Genomic DNA, 13,669 nt, shown 5'->3' with positions numbered 1-13,669 from the left:
TGTGTGTCGCCTTCCTAACCAAACACCCCATTATTCCTTTGAGATATTTCCCTGGTGTTTTCTTGTGGCTTCTGTTACCTCAGGACTGACTGGCTTATCTCCCTAAGGCTTCTAGTGTGCTCCAATGTGCCTAGCACAGTTTGGAGTGACTGGCAAAGTGCCCTCACCAGCACCCTGTCTCTCTGTCTAGTTGCATATCATCCCACAGCTTGCCAGGGTAGAGCCTGATATTGGCTCCCTCCCCCCCTACATCTAGTTTAAAGCTCTGCCTGTGAGCCTTGCTAGTTCCCGAGCAAAGATGCTCCTCCATCTCTTGCTGAGAAAAGTGAGTCCTGTCTGATGCCAACATGCCTGGTGCTGTGGAGGCCATTTCATTGTCAAAACCCCCAAAATTCTGGTTTTGGTGACACCAGCCGAGGAGGCATAGACTCAGTCTGTCCGTTTCTTCCCATGTTGCTGCCTTCAACTGTAACTACAGAGGAGGCTATAACTCATGCTCCAGATTCCCTGGCCAAACGTCTGAAGGCCCAGAAGTCCTTTTTGATTACCCTCGGACCATGTGTAAGCGACTTCCTCGACCCCTACGTGGAAGATCAGGAACGGGCAGTAGTCTGAGGGCCGTACCAAGCTGAAAAGTGTCCTGGAGACGTCTGTAACCCAGGCTCCAGGAGACACCAGACACCCCTATGGTCTGGGCCTGGTCAACATATTGGGCCTTCTGTTCGTCTTACAAGGGAAACACCTACAACTATAATGAGTTAACCTTTGCTCCTGTCATCTTGACAGTGAGTGAAAGTCTTGCTTCCTTAATTCTCATCAATATTAGCAGAATTCTCAGGTATTTAAGCTCCTCACATGTCAGTGGGAGTTCTGGCTTTGCCGTTAGCCTGTATAAGTGCAGGTAGCATGGTGATCTCGGATGTGAACAACTGTACAGATCCTAACATTGCAATTTCACTTCTAACATCAGTGTCTTCAGTTGCTTTATTTTGAAACTTATCCAAATAATCAGCAACTCACCTTTCTTTCCCCTCTGGCATCCTTTTACTGGGATAAGGCCTGTTTGGAAACACTGGTGTGTTAATTTGAGGGTTCCTGTTCCTTTGAGATTACCTGTCTGCTAATATAGTGCCTGCATGTGAGTAGAGATTCATCATCACTTTCACTGAGGCAGATTAAGCCTTCTTTGATATGATTTAACAAACACATATGGATGAGACTCTGGTCTGGGAAAAGGCTGTTCTGACACCAGCTTGTTTTGAAAAAACATGAACAAATAAAGTAGAAATTGTTCTGCATTTATTGCAAACATGTCTAAACCAGTTCTACAAATCCAAGAATTTATGTATACCTTTATTTTTTAAACTATTTACATACCTCTGCACATTGTTGAATTGCCACTGTAGTCCATTCTTTGATTTTAGTAAAACTACTTGTTAAACTTCTGGAAGTTTATGTTTTACATTCAGACATGGAGTCTTCCAGGACACTTTTGCTAGAAAAGTAAGCACTATTTTATCTCTTTGCAGCTGATGAAACCATGGTTTAAAGACAAATGGCAGCTCTTTTGTGAGAGCACAGTTTCACAGAGGCAGTGTTCCGATTAGAAATCAGGATTTCTGACTTTTTACCATGTGCTTAAGTCACTGACCCCACTGTCCTGTTGTAGAGAGTGGGAGAACTGCTAGATGGAGTATCTACACTGTTTTTTCAACACCTAACTGCTGCTTAAAATCTCTGAGTATTGACTGTAGTTGCGCTTGTGCATCAGCTTTGTAAGAAGACCATTTCTGTTATACATCAGTTGCTTAACTCGCTGCTTTAGTAGAATCATCCTGCGTATTTGTTTATATAATATAAAATACTTCAGGATCAACAGTTCTACATTCACTTAGGGTAGCTATTACTAATAGAAAATGAAAGACAAACACAGTTCTTCAGAAAAGAGTTATATTTTATTTTAGAGATAAGCAAGCTGAGCACAGTAATCCACTGAGCTGTTTAAGTGAGAAAATATTTATAAGAACATTTTACATTCTCTAACCTGAACTGTCCATCTTGTTCTTAAATCAGTACAACACATTTTCCTAAGAAGACAGAATCAAACAGGCCATGATTTTACTGTAAAGCTTTTATTAACACTTTGCCAGAAACATGATTTGAATAAGAAACAACATTTATACTAGCAGAGAGGAAAACTCACAAAAGCTGTTTTCCTGCTACCAGCTCTTGAATTCCATCCTCTTGACTTACATTTGTGGGATATCAAAGGCAGGCATCTCTTTCCCCTGAAAGGCTCACCCAGCCTACAGTGGACTATGCCAGTTGTGGTAAGGTGGATAGCTATTTAAAAAAATCATAGCATGCTCTTTCTCTCATGTGAATTCTGCACTCTTCTTGCCATGTGAACCTTGAATCTTGAGTCTATTTTGCTGAGTAAGTAATCTCAAGTGTGCAAAATCAGCCCTCAGGCTTGAAGATTTTGTATTGATTCACAATAGACACAGTAGTTACTGGCTCTAACTAATGCAAATTGTTTGAATTCCATGGAATCCATGGAAGCTATGTTACACAGTTACATCTGCTGAGCCACTTTGGTGAGTACTCAGATTTATTTAGTTCAGTAAGGAGATGTTGTAACTGAGATTTAAGATGTTTACCTGCAGGGGAAGAGAGGTTCTGACTGCTTCACACAACCTCACTACTTTATGTTTCTTCTGAATATTGTCCTGGTATATCCTGCTGAAACTCACTGTATCTATTACAATAATAATTTAAGGAGACTTAGAGAATAAATATATTGATATCTTACAAAAAATGTGACTTCTTTCTAGCATGGTCACTCTTCTCCCTGTTGTCACTCCAAGTTATTAAAACTTACATGAAATGTATCTGGAGGTAAGGGAAAATACCCTTTTAAGTTTGATATTACTCCATCCTGGTTGATAAGTGTTGGGAACCATAATGACTTTTGATGGGTAAACTGAGCAACTGTGCCACGGAGTGTTGGAAAATTGAGATACACAAAAAAGAAATCAACCACAGAAGGTTTTCCTCTGATCCTGGATTCTTTCTGTTTGGTATCTGGAGCCTTCAAGTCACATATGAAATGAAATATTAATAGTAAGGCAATTATAGATTTATGTGTTTTGTTGGTTATCAAGTAAGCTGGAAGCTCTGTACCCCATGCAATGCTTCAGAGATGTATTGCTTCTAGGAAAACATGCCTGTATTAAACAGCTGAGTTCTTAAATTTCTCAGTATCGTAAAATGGTTTCTATTGGGAAAGAGTTGTAGCTCACTTCAGACTCAAGGTGTAATCACGTTTTATGTTCAAATTATATAGAACTGGTGTATAATGCCACTGTGATGGGATGTTGTATATTTTTCTGTTTTAATTTCTAAGCAAAACAGCAAGACACATTGTGAATAAGTTCAGCAAATGCACCTAAAGTCACTGTATTTTAACTGTAATCTGATTTAGGTCTAATATGCAATAAATTAATCCAGTTTCAAAGAAATTACAGGCCAGTGACAGCTGCACCATGGTAAGATTACACAGGACTTAGTTTTAAAATGAATCCAGCATCTTCAAAGCTTACATGTGGTGCCATTAAACCGGTGGATGCTGAGGAACCTGGCCTCATCCTGCCATTGCTAACACTGGCAACAGAGAGTGGGGAGGTGTGATACTGAGACACTTGAATTATTTGGGGATGACCCAGCTTTGATTTGGATGCCTTGGTAGCTTGACACAGCGGTCAGGCTATTAAGTCTGATTGGAGGTCAGGGCTTATTAGCTCTGATGTACTGCTGAGGTCATCTGGGCTGTACAGCATCTCAGTTGCAAGCTGAGAGGCCCATATTTGTGCTTGGCATGTAACTTCGACCTCAGATGTCTAGTATGCTTTGGCTGACACATGATTTATGCTAAAATTTTTGAGGCTTTCAGGCTTTAAGAACATTTTTAGAAGTGATGGTTTTGTGAATCCGTGTAAATAATATGAGCCTATTTATGTTACCGAGCCAAACAGCATAGTGGTCTGTAAAGCATTTTCTGTTTCTGTCATTAACAGTTCAATTTTTTAGCACTATTAATACTATTAGTAATATGATTTAAGGACATAAATCACTGCCAGGTTCCCTCACCAAACACCACCATGTGTAATATGTATCCTAACTAGTCAAAATTTTCATGTTCTTTTCTAATAAATGGTTTTGGGCATATTTCTGAAAATTTTGCACATATAACTGGACTGTCCAGCTCTAGAGGTAATGGGTGAAGCAACCCCTTGAGGTAGCTGGCGTATGGATGAATAAAGCAGACATTGAACCTTCCAGATGAGAAGAATCTGTGAATTATATCTATGCGAAGACCATGGTTATGTGAGAGTCTTGAAGATGGTGTTGAGGATAATTGTATGTGAAGATCAAGGTCATACCCTAAGGAATTTGATTTTGAATAAGATTTTTTGCTTTGTGTTTCAGTGGCTGTTCCCTCAGCAGTGCCAGCTTGTGAGCCCGAGCCCAAAACTAACGGGCATCATCCATCTTCACAATTCACTGTTTCCTCACGAGCCTCTATTTTTGCTGCCATGGAAGCCCCTACTCAAGGTCTGCAGACAGTCATGAGTTGGAAAACAGTGATAGTCATCTTTGTCGTGGTGTTAGTTTACCTGGTGACGGGAGGACTTGTCTTCCATTGCCTGGAGCAGCCCTTCGAAAGTCTGCAGAAGAACACAATCGCGCTAGAGAAGGCTGACTTTCTTCGAGAGCACACGTGTGTAAATGAGATAGAGCTGGAGACACTGATTCAGGTAGGCCATGTGAAGAAGACAGTATATCTTGGAAGTTAGGATAAACAGCTTGGTGGTTCATTGGTCAACCGAGTTGGTAGGCAACAAAATTGTTCACAGAGCCCTTGGAATGGGCAGACTCTTTCCCAGTCATTTTAAAGTCAAGAAACAGAAATTATGTCTCCAAAACATTGTAAATATAGAATCATAGAATGAGCTGAATTGAAAGGGAGCCATCAGGATCATGGAGTCCAACTCCTGGCCCTATGCAGAATATCCCAAGAATAACACCATGTGCTTAAAAACCTTGTCCAAACACTTCTCAAACTTTGTCAGGCTTGATGCTGTGATCGCTTCCCTGGGGAGCCTGTTCCAGTGCTCAGCCACCCTCTGGGTGAAGAACATTTCCTGATACCCAACCTCAACCTCTCCCAACTCAGCTTTATGCCATTTGCTTGAGTCCTGTCACTGTTCATATAAGTGGAGAGAATGGTGCTTGTATTCACTAGAATAAAGAAAGATGTGTGCAAAGAAAAGCAGAACTTAGTATCTGGAAGAAATTTTTGTGAGAGATGACAAATTTGCAAGACATTTGCCTATTATCTCTGTAAATTTTCAAAAAGCGTTAAGTTATTAATTCTTCCTCCAAATTAAACATGGCAACTGGAAGAGCAAACAGAAAATGATAGGTGGGATTTTTGAAATAAATATTCAACTAAGAATTCTGAACTTACTGCTATATTAACTTACAAGTTTACTATTGTAACTTTTAAATAAATGAAGGATGATGAAGTATACCATTAAAAATAGAAAATACTTGTAATTTAAAAGCTACGAAATCTTTAAGGAAATATTAAGTATGCAAGGATAACCGGAAAATCTAGTAACATGCACAAAAAGTCTTTCAAAGATAGATTTATCTTTCATTGATTAAAACCTTAGACAAGGAAAATATTAGGGATCTTATGAGACTTCTGAAGAGTATCTTCCATGTAGAAACCTATCAGTTAGCCTGGAATAAATGAAAATGCGAGATACCTAAGGAATATATTCCAAAGTTGAACTTCAGACTCTTGTTTCAGATCTGAATTTGTGTCTGAGCCTTCCAAGAGCACAGCATGTTTCCCTCTGGAGTGTTGCACCAGAGCTCTGTTGTGATTTCAGGCTGTTTGAAAGAACACGGAGCTGTCTCCTGGATTATTGTGTCTATCTATCCACCTATGTGAATGAAATTTGTAAGCACTTCTATGACTATATAGGTTTTGGATCAAGGCTGGCTTAGATCACATCCTTCATGCGTCTGCAAAAGACAGGTGAACGTGTTAGGCTGCCAAGGTTCAGGGATACTGGATATTGTTCAGCGATACTGGATAATGTATGCTGGCTAATTAAAGAATTTTTTGAAAACACTAGAAGCAAGAAATTTGTATTCCCTTAATGGGAATGTCACTAGTAAAAGATATGCAGAATGCTTTCTTTCCTAGCAGAAAGCAGAACTCATACAAGGTACAACAAGCAAAGTACCTGAGCAAGTTGGTGGAGTTCTGCATAGTGACTGCAGCAGTAAGATTTCTAAACAGTCCTTATTGTCTAGCCTAAGCTGTGTAGCAAAACTGATTCTTTATTTTACACAATATTTTTCCTTCTTTCACCTCAAAAGTGGTGACACTAAAATAAAGAACAGGTATACTGTGTCATTAGAAGGCAGATATTCTGAACAAATTTTATAATCTCCTGAGACTCCAGTATGTCTTCAGGCATTACACTGGGTAACTGGAAGTCATTTTGCAAAGGTAAATTAAATGGGCTTAGCAGCTTAGCATGTGAATATCTTAAAGCCAAGTGATGTGAAATATTGAAACAGGTTTGTCAATAAAGAAGAAGTTTCTTTGGATTCTTCTATATGTCTAGGGGTGAAACTGGCTCCAGGAATGTAGTCGTGTATGCTGATGCAGAAAACTCTGATTATAACTGACTTGCACAGAAGAACAGTGAACCACTGCTTGAAGATAATGTCAGGGGGTTAACGTTGTGCTTTCATGCCTTCATGCTGATGATCTCAAAAGTGACATTCCCCTGCCTGGCACAATCCATTTCTGCATTGCAACAAATGCTGCATCTGGCTTTATACCTGTGAGTTCAGACTGATGTGGCAACCTCCATGAGTCCTGGCTGCTGTGCTGTGTGCAGTCAGCACCTGGCTATCACTGGGGGAACTATTCATAATTAATGTTATTTGACTACCTGAAAGCCTTTAGATGAACACAGATCATACTCTCCAGAGTGACCATGTTGATTCACCTCTGTGCTTTGGAGAATATGGAAAAATACAAAAAGGGAGACCTTAGAACTGACTTGTATTATTTTACTGTGGGGATAGCTCTCAATCTTTTAAGAAGAGGAAAGGAGTATCATGGTCCTTACAAGACTAATGATGGAAAAATTTATACCTTTGCCTAAATTTCAATCTTTGAAAGGATTCCCCTTGGAAAACCTTTGAGGAAGATATACAGCACTGTATGAGGAAGCTGCTAAAATGTAGTGGGGATGTGACATCCTTCCAATCTTTATCTCTAATAACCAATTGCACATATTAGCACTGGTAGCACAACTGTGAATTGCTGAGTCCAGACTTGGAAGTTAATTCATAGACTTCAGAAGTAATACAGTGATGAAAGCAGTGCAAATCCCTAGGAAGATTCAAAGTATTTTAAATTTGTATTTGTCTCTTGAGTTTTGGTTCAGGTCTGTCTAATACTAACACAATGACAGGTAACTTTTTCTTAATAGTAGCAAGTATTTCACAGTGCAGTCCAAACTCTCCTGAAGTGGAAGTTCTTAAGTGCACATTTTTAACGCACATTTCTGCATCTGAACATGTTTGTTGCAGTGAAGCAAGTGCACTATTTAATGCCTTATGTGATCTACAGCTTGGAAAATAGTGAATACCAGATTAAGAAAATGACAAAACCCTGTGTTCTATATCAACACTTTTGAGCTGGACAGAACTAAAACCTAGAATATGATAAAAGACAATAAAACTTCAGGTGCTTTAAGTACATTTAGCTGTATTTTACCTCTTAGATCAAGTAGCAGAAGATAGCAGGACTCAGGTGACTAGACAGAGTTGAAAAGAAAAATAACATTGATAGGTACATTTGCTAACATACTAAAACCCTTTCTTTTGTTCTTATATGTCATAACAGAAGCTTATTAGTAGCTGAGGTCAAAACCAACTCATCTTGCCTTTGCAATAATGCACAGTGTGTATAATGGAGAGGTTATGCCTCTCGAAGCTTCTAATTTTATCCATCATTAAGAGAGGCAGGAAGACTATCATGGTGTTTTGGCAAAGTAATTCCTATGGACCTGATAAGGGTATTCATGTTCTGTTTCTGTGTATCCTGTGCATTGTGTATGAGTAAAAACTTCCATAATGAGCCCTGCTTTCATAATGAGTCAGGCAAAATGATGCAAGATGGAGAGACTTGCTACTGTAAGAAGTGTCTTACGTTATTGGTGGGCTGCTTTCTTTTTCCTTGTCCACCAGGGTTTAGTTTAGGAGTGTGAGTGATAATAGGGTATATATAAAAAATATTACCCACCTGGGAACTAAGTCTCATTATCAATGTCCACTAATGACTACAGCAACTCATTAGAGCTAGACTGTAAGCTGAAAAGAAGCAGAGCTGAAAATAAGCTAGTCAGGCTTTATTGGCTAATTATATTAGTAAGAGTTTGTATTTTGGATAGGCACTTTTGATTGGTGTTCTGAACTAGTTTTGCCCTGAAGGTAAGCAAGAAAGGGAACATCCTTGTAAAGATGTTTCAGTTTGCAGCTGCTTGCTTGGTTTCTAGTGTCATAAGCCAGCTTCTCTTTTAAGGGTATTTCCATGTAAAATGAAAAGAACTTTCATGTGCTAGAAGAAAGCTCTAAATAGAACAGAGAAAAAAAATACTTTGAATTAACTATGGGAAAGAGTTGCCTGTTGCTGAAGACAGGAAAAGACTATTTGCACCGTGAAAAAAAGAAGTGGTAAATATCTGATTATTGAGTCTTTTGCTGTGCCTCTGAAGGTTGTCTTGTCTCAGCTTCCCTTCTTCCCCTGTCTTTATTTTAGCTTATTCCACCTTAGAGGATGTGAAAAAAAAGTTCAAATCTCTTGGATCCTGTCCTAGTTGGTGTAGGCACCCTAGTTTTTAACTTCAGTCCAGAGCTACTCCAGTTGTAGAGGAGACAGACTGAACCTAGGATGCTGCACAAGTCTGCAGCTGTCCTGTATCTATGCTGCTTCCAAAACTTAGCTGAGAAGTTTGCAGGAAGCTAAACCCTTTGGACTTAGATCTATGTGCATATTGCTTGTTGAATGCTGTAGGTCTGCCCTCAAACACAGTGCATGCATGACAATCAAATCACTGTAGGTGCAAGGAGGTCACTCTGGCTGATTGCCACTTAAAGACCTTTATGGATTAGGCAAAAGTATTTAAGGAATGGGCTTTCAAAGCTTATTACTTTTGATTATGCCTGAACAAAAATTACTGTCCTTGGTCCTTGAAAAATACTGTTGGGGAAAAGTGAATAAATGGGAATTTATAATGAGAAGCCCTTAATCACTGTTTGAGGGATGATGAGAATAAATAGAGAGGTAGGGCATATAGAGAAAAGTTATTAAGGAATTAGTTATTAAAAGCTTCTTGCTAATGAGAAGCATCGTAATAATCCTAATAGAGAAACATCTGAGCATGAAAGGCAATTGAAACAACTTTTTGTATGCCTGATAGGAATCTACTTGGAAAAGAATTGTAGAAGGAGATAATCATCATTAGATTAGCATGATCTGTAGAGAGGAATCAAGAGAAGTAGTAAAAAAATGGAAAGAATCTTCTTTTCTTATTAAATTCCTATCCTTGATTACACATAGGGTAGGTACATCCTTTGAGTGGCTCAGCACTCAAGAAGGCTACTATACTTGTCCTTGGAAAAGATTTGTCTTCTTCATGCTTGGGATCTTACTAGAGGAATTATGGAAACATGAACAAATGAACCAGGCCTTTCTTCCCAGAGAAGGTTTCTGTCTCCTCATCAGCTGCACTAGCTCACATCTATCTTGTTGCCTATGGGCATAACTCTAGACTTTTTCTTGATACATCCATCTTATTTAGTGATCTAAATAAGTATCTCTTCTCCATTGAGAAGAGATACTACTGTGTCCTTATGTTGTGGGGGAGAACTCTTGACACCTGGTGATACAGATTAGTGTTCACTGTACTTTTCTCCGGGTTTTGAGTCCTATATATTCACAACTAAGCAGCCCAGTATGGAGCCATCCCTCGTTTAAAAGTATTTAAATATTGCTGCCTGAATATCAACAAGTGGAATTGATAAAACCTATTCCACACTGATATGGAGTTGGATTGCACTCTCTTTGGGAATACAGGATTCAGTTGTCCTAGTATCACCACAAATGCTGGGCTTTTGCTGGCAGATTTGCCTTCAGTCCCATGCAGACCATGCAGCAGACCACGTCTTTTTGGTTACAGAGGGACTGTAGCATGCTGATACCAAAGGGGCCAAGCATAAAATACACATCTGTACAATGACAGTGAACCAAACTGAAAATTGTGATCAGAAATACATGTTTTTAAAAACAAATAACATTGAGTGCTTGCATTTACCTTGGTAAATACGGGGCAGCCTTTTTTAAAAGCAGAGTGGTTACATGCCAGGCTAACCTGATTGTGAAACTACAGCACAAGCAAGCTTCAGGCTTGCTTCCTTCACTCCTACCTGCCTGTAGGTAGGTACATTCATTACTTGAACAGCAAGGAAGACAATTTCATCCCTTTGAGGTATTTCAAGTTATTGCCTTCCCTGAATTTCAAAAGAAGAATTACCCTAGGTTGGTAGTTATTCATTAAAGAAGATTGCTCTTTCACTTAATAAAGTATACTGAAAAAATATTGTGTACTTGTGTACTGTGCTTGTAGCTCCTTTTGAGAAGGAAGAAGGGACCAGGAGAGGAGTAAGTGTGAAACAGCTTTGGGTACCTTGATGACCTGTTACTTTCAATGATACTTCAGCTATAAAAATAGCTGAAACTACTAGTTTAAAATACCTTAAATATGTAAGGTTTGTCAACAGAGTGGTTAGAACTCTGGAAAGCCTATCTGAAGTTTCACAGATTGGAAACTGTAGTAAAATTTTGTGGTCTGTGTGAACTGGGAGAGTCTTGCCAGTGACAGTGTTCTTGTTTGAGTTTTGTGTCAGTTTTCATCTAGTAGGATACTTCTGTGAAGGTGGACTTGTGGTGGTAGTAGTAAGGCATCCTTTACTTGTTGCATGACCTGAAACTAAGTGCTGTTAACTGTAGACTGATTTTGTCTTGCTGTTTGCTTTCTGTCCTGTCATCGCTGTATGTAAAATGCTATGTATTAAAATCTAGCATTGGAATAGTTGGATATTTATAAATGAATGATGTCAGTCAAGCTTTAAAGAAAAAATGAATATATTCGAGATGAGAAGGAAGCCTGAGATTCCCAAAGCTATCTAAGGCAATGGGACACTCCTTCACTTCAGGGGTTAGTGTTTGGCCCTAATAGACTTGCTAAACTGTGTAAACTCAAACACAATTTAAGTGTAATTAGCTTGCTGACATTCACTCACTGAAAGGGAAGGCAAGCAGCATTCCTTGGCAGAAGAAACATGCCAGGGTAGCTGACAGTGTGTCATGGCCTATTTAAACAGGCAACCTGTCTGTTATGCTGATTTATGCTCTTCTGCATAAACCAACAAATGATCTCTGCTTTAACACCACCTGCAATATGTCAGCAACTGGTACAGAAGCCCTTTCAAAGGGTTTGGTCCTAAACACTTCCTTTCTCTATATCCTTGTTTCTTGAGGTATGGACAGGTGCCTGAGGAACCCTGGCTTTCTGCCCGTGTGAAATGCAACCAGTCCAGCCTGAAGCTTGCTTGTGCTGTAGTTTCACAATCAGGTTAGCCTGGCATGTAACCACTCTGCTTTTAAAAAAGGCTGCCCCGTACTGATCTCTTTAGATATAGCTGTCTCTGTTCTTGCCCATGTGCCTCTTCTCCCACTCCTTTCCCTTTTCGTGGGGCAATGTGATGAATAACTAAAAACTGGAAGTAGATTAGCTGAAACCAGCCCAAGTTAAAAAAGCAGTAGAGGAATATTTATGAGCATGAAGTCAGTTGGAAATATAGGCAAAAAATGAGTGAGAAAAAGTGCAAAATGGAAGAGGAAGAAAAGAAAAAAGTATGGTAAATAAGCCATTGGAGGGAAGAGATTAATGAAAAGTGAATCATGAAGGCTAGGGAGAGAAGTGGTGTTAGATCAATGTATTTAAAAGTCAGTGCTAAAACCACAAGCGAATGTGAGGTTATAGAGAAGATCAGGAGAGAAATCATAGACATGAACAGGTGAGAAGTGGGACAATGATAAAATAAAATGGTTACCCTTGCTTTGCACATGGACTGTATAGGAAAAGGTGAAATATAAAATCACAGTGACAATTTATAGATCATAAGTTCGAGGGGAAAAAAGAAGTGATTAAAAAAATGGAAAAAGTGAAAACGAACCTGTATTGATAGGTGAGAATTCTGTGTGGACAAAGACAAAGAAAGAGAGGATGTAAGAGGTAGCACTTTGCTTCTCCTGTTGAGTCCAGCAAGAAGTTCACCAAAACTACCAAGGCTAAAGACCGGTGGCAATATTTAGAAGGAGGAGCAAATACTAGAGTGAGAGAAGAGGAAAAGATCTGGCAGTAGTGTGAGTAGCGTGATAACAGCAACATGAAGTGAGGTTGCAGCAGAATGGGAGAAAGGCAAAGAGCTGGAAATGTTAAGAGGCAGAAAGAGAAAAGCTTAGTTCCTTTGCAGTGGTTTCGTGGAAATTAAACTTAGTTGGGAACATTTGTGAAGGATAAAGGCAGTAATTTTAGCTGTTGTTCCAAGGTAAGGTCTGAGTTTCTCTATGATGGACAGTAACTTGCATGAGATCTACAAGCAGCTAGAGAATATGTGCCAAAGGGAATCTCAAAAGTGAACTTAGAGCAATTCAGATGAATATATATATACACACACACCATATTTTTTCTCTAGTTAGCATAAAATATAAATTAATCAATTATTAATTGTCTGGAAATTAAAATCCTTGGCTGACTAGCTTCAGTTGACTTCACAAATGTTATTTGTATTTACCACCCTTCTAGCTGCTTCTAACATCAGCTGTTCCCCTTGGGGAATTTTTCCTTTGGCAGTACTTGCTTCAAGAATGGTATTTATGAATCAATTTGTGGTGTCAGTCCTCTACTTCTCAACTTCTTTGTATCTTTTGTCATTTTTTAATGCATTGTATCTTTCTTCCACCTTAATGGCTATTCAGTTCAGTCATATATTCAACTTTTGTGTACAGCAGATGCTACTATACTTTGAGCATGTATTGAAAAGCTTAAACCTAAGCTGTTTCCATGGTCCTAGAAATTTCCCTTTGTAGCCTATACCAGCTTGCATAGGATACAGTGAGACATGCATAAGGCTGATTTGTTGTCTCTTTGCAGCATGCTGTTGATGCTGATAATGCAGGAGTCAGTCCTGTAGGACCTTCTTCTAACACCAGCAGTCATTGGGACCTTGGAGGTGCCTTTTTCTTTGCTGGAACAGTCATCACAACTATAGGTATGTTTATTTTTTAAAATACATAGTCACACTGAGACCTGAATAATGAAATAAATTTGAGGAAGGTAGACCACAAAGAAATAAAGTAGCTGAACTGTATTCCTCTCGGTTTGCAGAAGGCGTGCCTCTGGTATGTGCCAAGGGCATTGGGTCTCTAGGGAAGTGTCAGAAGCAG

The 13,669-nt window shown here is 39.1% G+C and overlaps 1 protein-coding gene across 2 annotated transcripts in view; it reads left to right on the top strand.

Moving 5' to 3' along the window:
- Window positions 1-360: 360 nt before the first annotated feature.
- The window catches only part of KCNK10 (potassium two pore domain channel subfamily K member 10), a 38,107-nt gene continuing 24,798 nt past the window's right edge, over window positions 361-13,669 (top strand). Inside the window, exons 1-3 of one of the 2 annotated variants that reach the window (XM_018083049.3) lie at window positions 361-785; window positions 4,489-4,817; window positions 13,377-13,494. In XM_018083049.3, the coding sequence (XP_017938538.2) occupies window position 785; window positions 4,489-4,817; window positions 13,377-13,494 (448 nt within the window). In that variant the 5' untranslated portion in view covers window positions 361-784. Of the gene's footprint in view, window positions 839-4,488; window positions 4,818-13,376; window positions 13,495-13,669 lie in introns of both variants that reach the window. The other variant, XM_018083050.3, reaches the window with a different exon arrangement.

The sequence above is a fragment of the Manacus vitellinus genome, unplaced genomic scaffold (assembly GCF_001715985.3).
Source record: "Manacus vitellinus isolate BGI_N305 unplaced genomic scaffold, ASM171598v3 scaffold_6_pilon, whole genome shotgun sequence".
NCBI lineage: Eukaryota > Metazoa > Chordata > Aves > Passeriformes > Pipridae > Manacus > Manacus vitellinus.
Note: the sequence above shows the minus strand (reverse complement) of the source record. Positions and strands in the feature narration are given on the sequence as shown.